Source organism: Pezoporus wallicus, unplaced genomic scaffold, assembly GCF_028554395.1.
Source record: "Pezoporus wallicus isolate ANWC-B61680 ecotype Strahan unplaced genomic scaffold, APGP_CSIRO_Pwel_v1 contig_3817, whole genome shotgun sequence".
NCBI lineage: Eukaryota > Metazoa > Chordata > Aves > Psittaciformes > Psittacidae > Pezoporus > Pezoporus wallicus.
The window spans coordinates 638,688-656,351 of NW_026635157.1; the positions used below are offsets into that span (position 1 = coordinate 638,688).

At 41.4% G+C, this 17,664-nt stretch overlaps 2 protein-coding genes across 9 annotated transcripts in view; both read left to right on the forward strand.

Moving 5' to 3' along the window:
- The window catches only part of PLEKHG1 (pleckstrin homology and RhoGEF domain containing G1), a 120,886-nt gene extending 117,185 nt beyond the window's left edge, over positions 1–3,701 (forward strand). For both annotated transcript variants that reach the window (XM_057405699.1, XM_057405690.1), the window contains exon 18: positions 515–3,701. In XM_057405699.1, the coding sequence (XP_057261682.1) occupies positions 515–1,617 (1,103 nt within the window). In that variant the 3' untranslated portion in view covers positions 1,618–3,701. The remainder of the gene's footprint in view (positions 1–514) is intronic.
- A 130-nt stretch (positions 3,702–3,831) lies between these two features.
- The window catches only part of MTHFD1L (methylenetetrahydrofolate dehydrogenase (NADP+ dependent) 1 like), a 154,396-nt gene continuing 140,563 nt past the window's right edge, over positions 3,832–17,664 (forward strand). Inside the window, exons 1-7 of one of the 7 annotated variants that reach the window (XM_057405784.1) lie at positions 3,832–3,995; positions 5,141–5,225; positions 8,121–8,171; positions 8,249–8,302; positions 10,729–10,853; positions 11,965–12,065; positions 12,996–13,120. In XM_057405784.1, coding sequence (XP_057261767.1) covers positions 3,865–3,995; positions 5,141–5,225; positions 8,121–8,171; positions 8,249–8,302; positions 10,729–10,853; positions 11,965–12,065; positions 12,996–13,120 — 672 coding nt within the window. In that variant the 5' untranslated portion in view covers positions 3,832–3,864. Of the gene's footprint in view, positions 3,996–5,120; positions 5,226–8,120; positions 8,172–8,248; positions 8,303–10,728; positions 10,854–11,964; positions 12,066–12,995; positions 13,121–13,674; positions 13,844–14,362; positions 15,237–17,664 lie in introns of those variants that run through there. The other 6 variants (XM_057405775.1, XM_057405769.1, XR_008971721.1 and 3 more) reach the window with 6 other exon arrangements.

Consider the following 17,664-nt stretch of genomic DNA (forward strand, 5'->3'; position numbering starts at 1 on the left):
TCAGATAAGAAAGAGCTGGTGGTCTTGCTCTATCTAATGAGTGTGCAGTCACGGATATGCAACAGCTTTGGAATTCTTTTACTCTGTGGTCAATTGAAACAGATTGGAGACATGGAGCCAGCACACTTTGTGCACTAGAGTGTCATTCTTGCCTTCTGTGATATTTATAAAAGTCCCTAAATATCTTACTTACCAGGCCATTTTCAGAATGTCCTTTTCCATTTTAACATGAAACAAGCAGCATATTACTGGAACCATGTGGTACATTGTGTCCTGCATGACTGTTCACTGTTGCAAGATATTTTTTGCTTCTTTTTCTCAATACAGTGTACTAAAATGTAATGCAACACACGACTCTTCCAACCTCCATTGTTTCATGTTACTTTGTTGAGGCTGAAGATATTAACATAGCTGTAAACTTTTCTTTTGACCAATACAAAACATTTTGAGATTCTGAAATTTTCATTCAAATGGACTGCTTGCCTCTGCTAAGTTAATTCTCTCTCCTTTCTAGGTGCCAGAATAGCTGAATATTCCCAGCTTTATGACCAAATTGTCTTCAGAGAAAGCTCACCTAAGGTCCAAAAGGAAGCCTGGGCAACTCCCCAGGAGCCATCAGCTGGGAGGTTTTCTACACCCATGGCTGCATCTCCTCCCCATTCCCAGGCTGCCAGTGAATGCTCAAGAGCAGAAGATTGGCTTTTGCATTCTACGTACAGTAACGGTGAGCTCGCTGACTTTTCTCCGTTGCCTGAATCGCAAGACCCGAAGTCCAAGAGCTTGTATACAGAAGCTGTTACAAAAAGCCATTCAAGACAATTGCCATCAGCTGGATCCGTGCCTTCCCTTCAGATTTCTAACCGTTTGCATGTCCCAGCACAGAGGTGGAGTGCTATTATAAGCCAACCGAACAAAGAAAACTTACATCAAGATCACATCTATAACTCCCTTGGGAGAAGAGTAAGCAATGTAAAACCACAGACATACAGCAGGTCACAGTCGTCTTCTTCAGTTATGGTCAACAGGTCTGAAGAATCAGTTGTATGTCCTAATGAAATGGACAGGAAAAAGCTCCATTTGAACAGGAATTTCCAAAGCAACAGCCATCAAGCACCAGGTATTGCTTCAGGATGCACAGGGCCTGACATGAGAAAGCAGATCCCTGAAAACTGTTCAGATATGATTCTGCAGGATTCTCAAAAGGTACTGAGAGTTAACAGGGCCTCCCCTTTGACAGCACAGTTGGCTACTCAGAGCTATTTTTCAAATTTCAAAGATACTGAAGAAGGAGAAGGGGATGATGATGACTATGTTGAAATAAAGTCTGATGATGAAGGATCTGACTTGGAGACTTCTCAGAACGAAGCAAGGAGATCAGATCCCAAACTGCGTAACACAGATGCTGCTCCTTCTGAAACGCTCTGCAGCAAAACTGTCTCCTGCACTCCTGCGAAGTCCTCCAGTGGCAAACACACGCTTACTCCATATCTGACTGCATACAGTGATTCGGATAAACTGAATGACTACCTGTGGAGAGTACCTTCTCCTAATCAGCAGAATATTGTCCAGTCTTTAAGGGAAAAGTTTCAGTGTCTCAGTTCAAGTAGCTTTGCTTGATGTTCTCAGTAATTTCTAGCTGTACTGCCTTATCACAACAGAATATGTACTAGGACAATCAGTACTGGCATCATGTATTTCCATAGTATGACACAATCAGGCATTGTATCACAGTAATATTGTAAATAGATGTGAAATGTATCTTTTTTTTTTAAATGGTTTAGAATCCTGGAAGTGAAGAAGTGTGCATTGTCTGGTGTTTTGCTCCATAGTGCAGGTGGACTTCTCATCTCCTATTCACCCTTTGTATCTCTTCCTTTGTTAGGTGTGATGCCTTTTGATTTCCAAACCATTTTAGTGTGTGGAAACCTTAGCATTTGGACTTTCAAGTTGGTGACCAGTGTTCTGCATCCAAAATACCCATGTAATTATTCTGGTTTCACATGGGAAAATTTAGCTGGGCAGCTACTCCTGTGACTGTGCAGATTTATGAGCAGGGTTCTGGTAATCACACCAACATGCTACATGTGCAATTGCACACTTTCTGCACATTACTTTTCATCAGATAGATTTCAAGTGTGTGGGACCAATGCATATGCTACATTACTTTAGAACAGCCTTCTTATGTTTTAAACAAAGTCTAGTCCTAGTGCTTGCAAGGAGTGTCAGACTGATAGCTCTGGGTCTGAAGCCTCTTCTGACCTTCTGTAACTTCAGAGTAGGCAGAGGATGGGCAGTGGCAGCTTTCTACGTGAACCTGTGGGTGTGATGCAGTCCTTACCTGGAGGATGTTTTGGGCAGTAGAAGAGAAGATCTGCTGCTTGTCAAGGTGGCTAGACCAGGTTTGGTACCTCCAGTAATGATGGTGCTTGTAACACGCAGGCAAAATTTGAGTATCTTGTAGCTCAGAGCCCAGCAGTTGAAATCTGCTGTGTGTGTTTGCAAAGTAGCTGTATTTTATACACAGTGCCCTCTAGGGCATTTGTTCAAGTCCTGAAGTCAGTAACCCTGAGAGAGGATGAGGCTTGGCCAGCTGCTTGGGTGAAACATTAATCATGGGGCATGTTTGGCCCCTAGGGTGGCTCAGCAATACGGCTGGTTGAGTGACAAGCTGCCTTCCCCAGGGAATTAATCTCTCATAGTAGGAAGTAACCCTTCCTGGAAGAGAAAAGTAGAAGATGTATTTTCTAAACCAGCCATGACTAACTCAATTTCAGTCTTCTGTACAATAAAAGTAGCTTAAAAAAATGAGAATACATTCCATTCTTTTGCAAATAACGTGTAGATTAAATGCTGCCAGTCCGAACAAGAACAGGCTCTCCAATATGATGCATATTTACTCCCCTTTGTCATCTCTGTTGCACAGCTTTGGATTCTGTTACTTGAAAACCTTGTACCTAAAGGAAAGCCTAGGCATGTCTACACTGATCATCTTGTGTGACTCTTGTTCTCTTTTGGTGCTTAAATTCTTCAGATTATGTGGATAAAGCCAGTACCGAGTTAACATACCTACAAATAAAGGAGTTCCAGTGAGATACTATTTTTACTAATCATATATCACTCCCCTCAGCCACAGGGCACTGTACTTCCAGAACAGCCAACTATTTACTACATTGGTTACCGTGAGGAAAAACTGCAGTTATCAGCGTACCGCTAATTACTTGTAGACTAAAATTTAAGGACTTGAATTTGTTAGAATGGGTTAAATTATTTACCACACATATCTTGCATTGGCTAGGAATTGTAATTTTGCTGCTTGGCCATGGTACTCACTAGCTTGTACCACAGGGATATTTGTTACAGTTGGCACATCCGCTGTGATAGGCCCCACATTTATCTAGCAAAATCTGACTGAGAAATAATGTTGTACATATTTAAGATGCCGAGGTGTAGCAGAGCCTGTATTTATTTAATATAGCTTGTAAAGTATTGTAAATACAAATAGAAGTTAAATCTGTGCTTTACCCGCACACATTTAGATTTGTTTAAATGGCTAGGGGAGCGTTGGTTAACTTGCATCTCACGCAATCAGTGGAGTTGGGAGGGAGCTAAAAAATTAAACAGAGAGAAGGGACTTTGACTAGCGTGTAACTTCTCCCAGGGACCATTTCATACTATTTTTAATAAACATTGAGTACGCAAAAGCCTTGGGTTCTGTTCTTTGGGCCGATGCGAGCTGGAGGGCGGAAGCGAAAGGGGATGAGCGCCGAGAAGGGCGGTCAGGGGGAAGGCGGTTCTCGTCCGAGCGCCGCCCTCCCCCTTGCACTGCTGCCGGCCACGGCGCTGCGGCCGGAGCCCGCGGGAGGGATGCGGAGTGCGGCGTTGCGTTGGTGCGTGGCCCCGGCGCTCCCTGCAGCCCCGCCGCCGAGCCGCGGGCTGTGCGGGAGGCAGCTGCGGTGGGGAGGCGGTAGCGGCGCGGCGGCGGCAGCAGCAGCGCGGTAAGAGGCACACGTGGGGTGGTGGCACCGGCTGATGCAACCCGGGGGGGATGGAGGTTAAAGAGAGTTAGGGCTGGGAGGATGTTTCGCCAGGGGGTAGCGTTTTTTGGGGTGTGCGAGGGGGAGGTGATACCGTGGGTAAAATTTTCCACCCCGCCGCAGCCACCGGTATTTTTTTGCCGTTGCTTTTCTGTTGCGGTATTTTGAGGAGTAGTTGTGTGGTGGTTCAGGTGAGGCTGCGCCTGGACTTCTGCCTGGAAAATGTGTTGTATTTGTGTCTTCCTTCTCGTGTGTCGTCGTCCCCCCCCCCCCCGTCCCCCTCCTCGCTTCAGCTGGGACAGTGTCTACCACGGCGTTGACCTGAATAGGTCATTGGCCTCTGAGAGGGGGAGAGGTTATGCGGTAGCAAAACCCCTGTCCTTAGGCTGTATTTTCCTCTGTTAGTCTTGCCTGTTGTGGGGGACAGACAGGCAGCTGTCAGGGGTTCTCGTCCTTTTCTGCTGGATAAGTATCATCTGCATGAACAAAAGGTAACAGAGGAGAGCTGGCCACCACTTCTCCAGAAAACTTTTCCAGAAAGCATTCCCAGTGCCTGGCTGCCACTAGTTTTTCCAAGAGGCAGCATGGCAAAAAGCGCTCCTCTGTCTCCCTTCTGCCCACAGTTTTGAATAGCATCCATGAGAGTGGCTGCTTTTTAGGTTTGCTGCTCTTAGGGCTGGTGATACGTGTTAAGCTGTAGCAGTCCCAGGTGTAAAGGCCTCAGGTTCTGTCATTGCCTGGACCTCAGTTATGGGATCAAAGGATGCACCTGAGCCAAGGGCTCGAGGTGATGGTACCCTGTTGTACTTCCCATGGTGTGGCTAGACAAGCCTTCTCATGAAATAGCATAGGCTAGCTATTAAGTGCTGGGCATGTTGGAGCAATGACACAGGTAGCTGTAAAACAAAGGTATTCTGGTCTATTAAGGTTCTCTGTACCTGCCTGCTGAACACCAGCCTTCAACATTTACATCTCCCTGTAACTTTGGTGATTAAAAGCATATGTGCCTAAACGTTTGTTCTGTATTGTTGACTAATAGGTTTCTGCTGACTGATGTGAGGAAGGTTTGTTTTGCCAAAAATTTGCTTGTTGTTACTGTGTTGCAGCAAAATCATGGAGAAGGCAAAGAAGTCCTTGGCCTCTCTTAAGAGAGAGAACCCTCGGCTTGAGCCAACACTTGCCATTATTCAGGTAAAGTATGTCTGCATGCTTGTGTGAAACTTCAGAACCATGGGATGCAGAAAGTTACTTTTTTTTCAAGGAGAGGGATAGAAGGAAGCACTTCCACCAGACTGTAGACTGCTGTTCTGCAGGCCCGAAATAGCACAGCAAACTTCAGCCTGTGGGAAATGTTTGTAAAGGAAGGGAGCGATTTTATCCCTTCCTCCTTTTGCTAAGAGTCTTTCCCATTGTGAGTATAGATTGCTTTTTCTCACAGGTTGTCTATATTGAGTCAAAGCAGTTGTTCTTGACCTTTATTTAGCTTGAAGCTTTTATTGCATTCCCAAAAAAAGTGTTTACGTGCTTGCAAATGTGACCCTTCCTTTATCTCCCACCCCTGAAATAACATTGCCGGGATTAAGGAAAGACCCTGCTGCTTCCTGCCAGCCTTGTTGCCTCTGGGCAGCTCTAGTGTATGACTGCTGTCCTAAGGAAAGGAAAATCACACTGAAAAGTCCCAGTCAGCTCAATGGGGCCTGTGTGAAATAAATGCTCTGTGTAAAACAGTAGTATCCTTTAGAAACAGCAGCACTTTCTAAGGTAAAGCGGTCTTGTAATAATTGAGAGCTAGCTACTAACACTGCAAAGAGCTTTTCTTTCCATCCCACTGGCACTGCCATATTTGAGATAGGCAATCAAACTCATAGAATAGTATTGCTATCCCTGCAAAGGTGGAAGATGTTCCTCTCCAGATTTCTTAAAAGTTTCAAAGACAAGAAACTAAGCATGTTTGTCATTCGGAGTAGGACCCAGGGCCATGCAGACAAAACTGGTTTTGTCCTATTTTCTAGAACAGCGGTGTTGGTTTTGATTCAATGCACACTGAATCTCTCACCCTATAGGTGTTAATCCTAAACCCTAACTATAAATATTTTTAAAGTACTAATATAAGAAATGCAGCACCAGTTTTATTACAGTAGGTCCTGTAGTGAGGCCGACTGAACAAGCGCTCCCATTTTTTTCCTTCCCTGGGTAATTGCGGTTAATGTTTTCCAATAGCCGTCTCAGGCTGTAAGTTTAAGCGCTGCTAGAAGAGCAGTTATCTGTCTTATCAGTGACCTGTTGTTTCTTACTCCTGTCTTGTCTCCATCCAGTTACACTGTGAGCTGGACTGGGACAGTGGTCTACCCTGGGCTGGGGGGGTGTCAGCCACATTTAGTCCCCAAGTCTGGTTTTCCACACAGCCACATAAGTGTCTTATGCTGGCACAAGGGAAAGGATATTGTTAGGATGGAGTGAGGAGGGTGAGGTTCCTGTGCACTTTAGTATCAGTTGAGATGCATCTACATTGGTGTTTCAGTTTTGATCATGGTTGTGCTTTAAATGAACGTCCTTCTCGTCCCTGTTTATCCTGCTTGTTTTGCATCATGAAGTGGCCAAGGAACATGTGGCCAAGATCCTTCTGTATGAAATTCACCCAAACTATGTTCTCCAGCTGCCAGTCACCCTAGCTCTAGTCTGGTTGTAAGCAGAATTAACCATTTTAAATGTGTACAAAAAATGTTGGTACAAATGTTGTTGCGTGTCAGTGTGGGGATACAGTTCCCCGTTTACTGGCATGAGGGAGCACCTGCTGAGCTGTCCGTAGTCCTGTCTCTCCTCCTGCTTCAGTGTGAGCTCCACATACATTCTAAATGCAGAAACCTCTGTGCTGCCTCTTCACCCACAGCTGCCAGATCTGGGGAGTGGGAGACTGGTAGTGCAGTTCCAGGGATGCAGGTGGTGCTATGCTCAGGGATGTTGCTGAGGGATGGAGGGCAAGCCCTCATCCCCTCTCAGGAGCTGCCTCTCTAAATGGAACCTGTGCTTTTAAATACATTTTTTTGCATTGTCAGCAGTCTGGAATCATTTGCGATTAACAGGTTGGTAAATTATTATGGGCTTGAACCAAAATAATTTTGGGTGATGCTAGTGACAGTTGAAGGCAGCACTGGCAGCTATCCACAAAATGAGCGGCCCAGCTCTGATGGGAAGTCACTGTCACTGAGACATATGGAATGTAGAATGTGTTCATGAAATTGTAACAAAACCTTTTAAAATTATTTATTTCAGTCCTGTTGTCTGGCTTGGAAGACAGGTTTTATCTATAATCATAGCTGTGAGAAGTGTTTTATTCATTTTGTTATGAGGTGGAACATTTTTGAGGGTGGAACCCTCACTGAAAACAGAGGTTTCTAGTTCTGGATATTGAATTCTCAGTTTTATTGTTAGAGTATATGAAAATATTTGAAGAGCTTCCTAAGAATCAAGAATAACTTGAAGAGTAAAATTCAATTGTAATTAGTCCGATTAGATATTGTAATAATATACAGCATATACTGATGTAGAGACCTCAGGGAGGAGAATTCCTGAGTGAGATGGTCTCCCAGTTAAATCTCCCCTGAAGATACTAATGTGAGTGCCTGCTGGCAACTGGGAGGAACTGATAACTTCTCTTACTTCTGTATTGACAGAACTCGCTGCAATATATGGTAATAATGATTTGCCTTATTTTTGGTAGTAAGGCAGACCAGTGTTAGGTGACATGGGGACACTGAAGGAAATGCTAGTACTGCTATTGCCTATTTCACCCTTGTGTGGCTGGATGAAGAAGTGTCTTCAGACATAGACTGGTACCTTTCTTAAATGGTGAGCTTACATTAAGGAAATGACCACTCATGTCTATAAAAGCGAGCTTAATATCAACACACACTTAAACCAAAATAAATTTACTGGATGGCCTTCTGCTTCTTTCTTAGAATTACCAAGCTTTTTATTTGTTTGAATACTAGTAGACACAAACATCCTCACTATGTTCTTTTCGGACACCTGTGCACTTCAGTGTAATTTTCATTTTATAACTTAGTTTCTGTTTCGTTCCCCAAGGCACATAACGATCACTTGATTCAAGATACAAACAAGAACTTTGCCAAAGAGGTAAGCCTTAGCCAATACACTTGTTATTCATCATGAGCTACTTGCTTTTGGTAATTGTAAGTATTTTCTTTTGGCAGGTTGGTCTACGTGTTATTCACATCTGTCTCCCTGAAGGCAGCAGCAAGGAGGAGGTAACTGCAGTACCTGAAGGACTCTTTCTTTTTTGTTTTCATTATAAACTTTTCTTTTTTTATTGCTGACATTCATTATCATTTTGCCTGACCTCTGTTAACTCAAATTAGGGTTGGGACTGCCTTAGTTCAAGTAGCAAGTATTATCCCCCTATTGGCAAGTGTGGGGAAAAAAGGGAAGTAGTGGGCTTGTCTGCTGTCCCCTGGTAAGCTGAGGCAGGATCAGCAGAGTAATCTTTTGGTTTTGTGTTTGATATTTAACTGCACCGTCCCCTCATACCAGCACGGTATCCTGTCTTCCACAGTTGCTCTTGTGACTGTACCTGATTCTTGGCCAAGTTATTCAGGGAGATTAAAGATTAATTGATTAAAGTTTAATTGATTATGAATTTATTTGGCTGCTTATTGATCTTGTAATGCTTCAGGTATGTATTAACAAAATTACCTACTCCAAATCACTAGAGGGGTGAACTCTTACTTTGTCAAAGGCGTTCGGCTGGAAGCACAGCACTAGTCTCAAATATGTTTTAAATATAGCAAACCATATTAATATACATGGTTCTGAGGCATTTGAAAGTAAGAACAGTAAAGGAATGTGTAGTGAAAGATGCCAGTGTTCCCAGGAACACTGGCCAGCTGGTCTCCTTGTGCCTGGAGAGTTTGATGATCCTGCAGGCTTGTGAGTTTTGTATACTGTTTAAAATGTTACTGGCTTGCAGTGTAATCTCAAGAACAGCTTCCAGATATATTGAGAGGAATTTACCGTGAAGAATTTTAGGAGTCAGGTTTTGTGAATGATTAATAGGCAGCTACCCATTTAAGAAGGGTGGGGTTTTGAAATGAAGATCAAATACACTTTGCTGTTTTATTTGTTGAGTAACACAGTAAGAAATAAGTAAAATATAGCTAATATGCAACAGTAGTTGCTGTTACTTTGAAGTAGTATCTTGGGAAATAGCTGAGCTATGTACATAAAGAGAAAAGCAGGGTATTTTTGTTCTTTGAAGAAAGTTACTTTGCTGAAGGTTCATAACAGTTTCCTTACTCTTCTGCTTACTCACAATGACAAAGTTGGGGTTTTTTCATCGATTCAAATCCACATGCTAGTTTGCCTCCCCTTTTTTTGGGAAAGGGGGAGGGAATTCAGTACTGTGCACATTTTGTTCTGTCATGACTGCCTGTGCACGAAAATGTACTAATACAAGGTTGCTTTACTGTGTATGAGTTGTAAGCATTTTAAGTGTTATCGTGATGAAAAGCTGTATTAAAATAAATGCAGTAAAAAAGAAAAAAATGAATTATTTTCACAGGAAGCAGAAATACAGTTTGAAGTTCATTGGATTCAGGGTATTTCTGAAATATGTTTCCTTTAAGTGTCGTCTTGTAGGGTTTGTAGCATCTCAGGATTTTTTTAAGCAAAATGTGGATGTTTTCATATCCATAATCTGGTGTATACTCATCCTTACTTTCTATTAGAATGTATACCAACCCTGTCAAATCACAGGGTCTTACTATATATGCCTGTTTCTGTCTCAGAAGTCAGCAAATTGAAGAGGGATTTCTATACCCATGACATGCTTATATAATCTTTGCTAGCATGAAAGTAGCACATTCTCTTGGTTCAGAGCTGCAGACAGCCTAACACCTACCAAATTCCCCTAGTTTAATACTGATTGTATATCAAGTGTTTGGGCAATAGAATTCACAATTATGTTGAATAGTTTAGATGAAAAGTATTTTAGGAAGGCATACGATTAGGTAAAGAAAAAAAAGTCTTATCCTAATTTTCTGTTGGATATTAATCCATTTAAATTATACAGCTTTGTGGTGATTGTACACTGATTTTATTTATATAACAGAAAGACATGCTTACATGGCATTTCTCACACACAGAAAACTTCAGTGTGTTGTATTCCACTGCATTCTTTGTGGTCACAGAATAGCATTTATCAGTATGGATCAGCATTGCACTTTAGTGATGAAGCCATCAAGTGTGTAATAAAATAAAATAAAACTTCTCTTGTATAATTGTTTTTTCCAGTGTTACACCTTTTTTGTTCATGTTCTGTGTTGGGATGTGATCTAGTCCTGTTTTGAACTAAGGCTTCTTCTAAAAACATCTGAAGCCATTAGGGTGTCAAGCTTTTGCTGAAGTTTGGAACAGTGAAAGAATAAATGCTTTTGGCAGCGTAATGTCATGTAATATGTACTGGCTTTGCAAAATGTTTAGAAGAGTTAGGGTGGCTTAATTTGATAAGCTGTGGAAATATAAAACAAAGCAAGTGGGTTATTGCTTTTTCATTTAGAAGTTGTAGTAATACTTGAGGGTAGAAAAGTTAGTTTTTAAATATAGGCTTTATCCGCTTCTGATTAGATTTTTCTTTTGTGTGTGTTCTGATCTTTAATGCTTTTTATTAACTTCCTAGATTGTCAATGAAATCTTGAGACTGAATGAGGATCCTAATGTGCAGGGCCTTGCCCTTGACCTCCCAGAAAGCTTATATAGCAGTAAGGTATTAAACGCTGTGAAAGCAGAGAAGGATGTGGATGGGTAAGTAAAGCACTGAGAAATAAGATTAGCAGGCAAAAGGCTGATGGCTCTGTAAAATCAATTTTCCCCTGTGCTTTTCATTAATGGGTTCCTCAGACAATATGTCTAGCTGAGCTTTTGAGCAGTGATAAAAGGTGCTGCTGAATCAATGAGATATCTTTTGCTGAAGTAATATTGATCATTATCTTTTTAATCTTTATATACCGTATATTCAGAACATGGTCTTTTCAAAGAAAGGAAAAACTATGTTCTGATTTACTTACAACACTTAAAGCTATTCCAGTACTTCAGTAATGGTAGTCTCAAGTACTGAACACAAACCCCAAAATTTTCGCAAGGATTGATGGAAAAGTTGCAGAGGTTTTAACTACCTTACAGCGCACTCTCGCGGTGGGAGAGGAGGCTATAATAGTTAGGACCCATTAGCACAACTTTCTAGTAAGTCTAGAGTTGCACTGCTCTCTGGCAAGCACACTGGCATAATTTAGGTGTCTGGCTCACCATTTTGCTGCTCTTGCAGCCTTCCTGTTCTCAACTGCAGGCTGTTACCTATATTTTTTATTTTATTTTATTTTGTTTTACTTTATTCTTCTGCTTTATTTATGTCAGGAAAAAAGAAATTTGATATTTTGGCTAATTGGTTACCTTTCCATTATCTGGAGTCCTAGAGATTGACAGAAAATGGAAAATTCAGAGCATTCTTATTCAGTGTATGAAAGAGAACGCAGTGCACTGCAGAAACACTCAAGCTCTCCCCAGCAAGCCAGCCTGAGCCCAGAAGTATGGCTCTAGCAGCACTGCTCTGGTTCCCTTGCAGCCACTGAGGTGTCTCAATGTGACATGGGTGGCTCACCATGATGAGAGTTGCCTGTGTATTGTGGGCTTGTATTACTTGTTATAACTCACAGATCCTTTTCCTGGTCTCTCTTGAGGCTTAGTGTTTGTCTAAGTGGGATATGTGATGATACAAATCACTCACAGCATATGGATATCAAAGGATTTACTTTTGCAGGACACATTTGCTCTTGGGATTAACTGTTAGCCGTGTTACAAGTGTTACTGAGAATTTATATTGCACAAATTCTTAAAAATGACATATTTTCCGCTGCAGATTGTCCAGTGTGAATCTAGGACGTTTGGTACATGGCGATGCCTACAACTGTCTGGTTCCTCCTGCAGCATGTGCTGTGATGGAGCTTCTTGAAGATTTAGGTGAGGCCTTCTATCATAATTATTACATTAATTTCAGCCTAACTGATTTTCTCAGGTTTAGTCCTGACTGAGAGACAAATATAATATCACCTGGTTGTGTTTTCTGGTCTGTGTTGTTTTCCTGCCCAATGTACATTTGTCTCCTGCTTGTGAGGAACCTCAGTGAGATCTGAATGTAATATTTGCAGAAATTGATCTCAGTCCTACAGATTCTGGATATTAGGAAGAGATTACCTGCCACCAGCAGCTGTAATCTCCCTGAAGCCACTGGAGGCATCTGATTTTACAAACACAGAAATACAAACATCACTCAGGGATTTCATTTACCATTTTGAGTAGTGTGAACAGTTGGAGAAATCCAGGTCTGCTTGTAAATAACTGCTGAGCAGATCTTTTGGTTTTGATTGCATTATGTAAATGCTGACATTGAAATGTTAGATTTAAAAGTGGCTTTACAGTGTGTGAAGACACTTTAAGGCAGTGTGTCAGAAGTAGTCTCTCTTGTAGTGATTCATAATTGTTGAAGCAAGGATTTCTGAAATGGAACTATAAGCAGGAGGTGAAATGTACTTAGTAACAAAAGTTAATGAAAGGATTTGTGCAAATAAAGTACCAGAGAACCAGAAGAGCGGTATTTGTTTACTAGATTTAGAGGGCTACCAAGAAACAATTTAAAACCTGTGTTCTGTGTTACTGCATGGGCTCCAGAAGAGTTGCCCATAATGCCACAGCTGCTGTGGTTGTGCAGTCACATGGCACTGTCTTGTCATGAGTCTCTTTCCTGCCTTTTCTATGTGGATTTGGAGGGGGGGGGGACCTAGTGAAGGGAGGGGAGCTTACGTGGATGCTCAAACTCTGCAGCATAGTGGAGCCTGGTGCTAGCACCTTTGCAGCTGAGGGTGTCTGAACAATTTGCCTTGTGTCATGCAGTTGGAAAGACGGTGCTCCTGGTGGGAGCCGGTGGGGCAGTGGGTGCCGCCTTGCAGTGCATGCTGCAAAGGGAGGGAGCTGTGACCGTGAGCTGCCAGTGGAAAGCCCCTCAGCTGCAGACCAAGGTGAGCACTCTTCTGTCTGCCCAGTGCTGGGGGTCATCCTGCATCCCCATCATCCAGGCATTCCTGTTTGCTGCCATGTGGCACTGCTCCCCTTTACTGCCACTCCTGAGAGGGAGATACATCGCTACAGTCATGGGTTACACTGGAGCTCTCTAGTAGCCAGTGTGTGTTAGGATCTTTGCTCTTCCTGCTTGTTTAGAAGTGGTGCTCAGGCAAACAGGGGACTCTACCAAATATTGCATACAGCAGCTGCTATAACTTCATTATTTTACACCAGTAGCTGCAAGAGAAAGAATTCAGAGTATGGTTTAAAACTCACGTTAAGTCTTCCTTTTTGTTGGTAGATGCTTGCTTTCTTCTTCTGTATATAGCCATCTGCAGGGAATTACTTTCTTTGAATTTGTGTCTTAAAGTTTTGCAGATGCTACCTCTTTTGGGACAAGGAGGATCACAGTCTTTATCTTTGAAGAGAATTGTAAAAGCATTCAGAGAAATTCAGGACCCTTAACTTGAAGTATCTAATTTACGTGGTCTTCTTTTGTTGCTTTTTGCAGAGCTTTGAACAACTTATAAGTTGGAATGACTTCCATTCAGACTTCCCAGTTTGGTCCTTAGTCCCACATTTTCTAGAATAATACAACTGGGAATGTGCTGTCCTTTGGGCATATGAGGAGAGGTGCAGATGTTATCTGTAGAAGTAGTACACCTACTCTTCAGGCTGTTTGCAAGTTGCTGAAGGGGTGAGGTGCAAGGAACAGCTCTTGTGTTAGATTTGACAGCACACTCCACAAGGTGGCAGCCAATGCAAAATGATGGTATCAAACCTCTGGGTTTTGAAGGCAAGGGCAGGAGAAGGAAGTAAGTTTAAGCAGCTGTGATAGTTAGAAAGGTCTCTGGCAAACCTGTGTTTTCACAGCTGCAGATGTTTTTGTGAGGCTGTCTCAGCTCTCTGCTTTAAGTGACTGATGGCACTTAGGAAACATGCCTCTCTTGGAGATGTGAGCACTATGAACATACTACTACCCATGTGTCATTCTTTAATTATTTCTCATTGCTAGATTGTGCTAGAGGACTGCTTTGGGCTGGATGGTGTGGGTGACAGGGTGGTCAGAGGTGTTTCCACGGGTTCACAGCAAAAGACTTGGACCAGGCCAGAGCTGCTTGTGCAGTGCTGTCTATGCTGGAGAGAGATCCGTTTCCTTCCATCCAGATGCTTTCCCATAATCGTGCTTTGTTTTTTAGCTTTCCCTGTAGCTTACTTCTTGCAGCAGGTCACTGATGGGAAACAGAATAGGAGGCCTAAGCAGGAGGCAGCTTGAGGCTTTGCACATCAGTCTTCCTAAGTTCATTTTGACTTTTGGCAGTAAAGAAGTTTCTGCTTTGCCTGGGGGACTAATCAGCAGAGTTTGGGGGAAACCTACCTTCCTCTTCCTTTTCTGTAAACCTGGAGCAGCATGTCACCAGTAACCCCCAGAGTGCTGCTGGACCTGACTGGATGTAATTCTGTTATTGTTAACTCTAGCTCCTAGATAAAAATCTAATATATGCAGGGAAAACTATTCTGTTTCATATTCCCAGAACTCGAGAGTCAGAAATTGAGCACAGATTTCCTAGTGGACAAGAAGGCGCTGCTGTCTTATGGCAACCTGTATTTGAAATATAACATTGTTAGATAATATGTTTATAGCTGATGCTATAAATTTATTTTCTCTTGCTTGTTTTAAATCCCAATTAAGTAAAAACAGTCTAAAGGCTCACAGGGTTTCTTCTCTTGATTTTTTTAATCGGAATTTCAAGTTAGAAAATGTTAGTTGATGTCGAGGTTTTTCCAAGACTAAGAAAAATCAGTTCATGTTTTGTTTTTACTGCACAAAACACTAACTTTAGACATGGCTTGTACACTTTTTGTCCTTCTTCTGAATGTGATACCTTTACAGTAGCAGTCTGAGTGCTGTAGTGAAAGTATAACCTATGGTAGCATAATAACTTCATTTACAAAGTGAGGGGTGAACTTACAAAGAGTATGAACTTTTCATTTGGGTGTATTTGTTTTGCAATATATACCAGGAAAGGAAAAATTGATCTTAAGGATGGGTGTACCTTGCGTGTATTAATCCATTGCATACCAAGTGTTTTCTTTAGACATTCTTTTGATGTAAATGATACACACAACACTAAGGTTGTAAGGGGATTTTGTATCAGGTTTTGTATTGCTGTGGACTTGTTGCTGCTTCTTTTATGTACTTTTGTAACAATGTGTTGAAAATGGTCAAAAGGAAGGTATGTATTAGTCTACCTTAGAAAAGTCTAGCAATGTAGAGGTATCTCTGCTGACAAACAGCATAGTACCATCTGACTTAGTGTGCTCAGTTGTGGAAGGAAAAGGGGATAAAATAAACTATGGTACATTTTAATTTCCTTGCTTTGACCTGAATGAATAATGGACATACTTTGCATGTTATTTTCCCTCCCTGCTTCATATTTTGTTAAGGGGAATAGAAGATTGACCTAGTGACATACTTTCAGGAGCATCTCTCTTGTCATTTAAAAATGGGACTACCCAAAAATTGATTCAGCATTACAGGTGAAGAATGGGAACTGATGTGCTTAATCCTTTATTATGTTAGAATTAGGCTTTCTAATTTGAAAAGAAGTTATCAAATAGATTCAAATTGAAAAAATACAGGTTACTTTCTCACTGAAACATGGGTAATACTTAGTACCTATGAGAAAATTTAATTCTGGTTAAGTCATCTAAGTTCAGTCAGTCACAACTTCAAGACATCTTAAATGCAGTCTGCATATGAATCACGTCATGTCTGTTTTAAGAGAGCTGCGGTTGTACAATTTTTTTCATAAAATAACTGAAAATTGGTTTATCTAGGTATAATCAGGAATGGAAAATTTGTTTGTAAAATCCTGGTTGAGAAGTAGAAGTGTGGTTCAGCTGGAGTGCATGAATGGGAGGTTCCTGTTCAGGCTGCATAAGAACCTCTTTTGGCCACAGTCTGCTTTTTCTTAGAGTCAACACTTCAACTTGCTGTGATTGAAGTGGAACCTTATTTGTAAACCAATATGTAAAATGATTTTTTTTCATAAAGGGAGTTATGAAAAAACTTTGAATCAGGTTCCTGTTCCTCATCCCATCTCTTAAATTTTAGGTAGCCTAACTTCATACCCAGAAAATGTAAATGTAATATTTTACATTTAAAATACTAATTTAAAATATTTTTTCTTATGTATTTAAAAATGGCTTTTGTAGCAGTCATTTTTACCTATGGGGAAATTAAATTTTTATGCAGGCTTCATGGTAAAATGGGTCTTCATTTATCTGGAATATACAGCTACTTGAACTATTATCATTAAATACTTGGCTGGTAAGACTGTATTGTTGTTTTAACATTTGGTGTTCTGTCTTGGGAATGGGTGGTGCATCTTAATCTGCTTCTTCATAAATTTTCGTGGAAAGAGTCATATTTTGTTATGAGGTTTCAGATTATTTATTGGCACAACTCTTCCCAACTGAAAAAATATTTACTGGTGAGAAGGCAGGATACTACTGGAGTATTACCTTTCTATGTCTTCAGCCTTTTGCCTAGTATGTTACGGATGATTTGGCATGATGCTTGTCATTCCTTCCTCTAGCCTGCCTCATGGAACACAGCCTGGCTGCCCAGGGAGCATTGGGCTGTCGGTCACCCTATGATCACGTTTCCCCTTGTGGCTATCTCCTTGACTTTCTGGCTATGGCTGCCTGTAGTATCTGGTTCCTGTCATATGTGTCCTCTGTCTAGGGACTGCGTGGTGCATTTGCTAAAGAGGTTGGATATGATGATTTCATAGGTCTTTTCCATCTCTAACACCTATGATTTGGTTTTGATGTAGGAGATAAGTCTGCACATGCCTCCCAGGGCATGTCAAAAAAATAGGTTATGGCAAGAGAGGGAAAGAAAAAAGCAGGGGACACATGGGCACAACTAAACCAAAAATCCACTGATGGAGATCACATAAATCTCTTCTAAGGACACCCAAAATTCTGTAAACGGCTATTTTGCTTTCAGTGGACTCACTCTCCCAGTCAAACAAGTTTCTGGATGTATTTTTAAAAAAAACACCCCAAAACTCATAGGGGAATAACATTCTGTAAGTTGTGATATTTACTTTATTGACTTTCCATCAACTTTTATCAATAGTTGCACATACAATACTTGCTTATAGCAAGAGAGTTACAATTGTATGTGTTTTTATTTCTCCCTTTACATTTACATTTTCTTTCTTTGTGAAATAAGGAAATAATGGTGGGGAGGGCTCTGAGGTGAATGTGTCTTCAACCCGTAGGACAACTGCTCACTGCCCTGTAATACAACTTTTTTTCATGGAGGAGGTGGGGCAGGACAATGAACTGAAAGGTTCAGCTGGTTTTCCAATACATTTATAGGTATGTGCGACATTAGCCATCCAAACTAGTGTTAACATTGGCTACAAAAATGATGGTTTTCATCTGTTAAGAACATTTTTGAACATTATGATTGGTAGTCATAGAG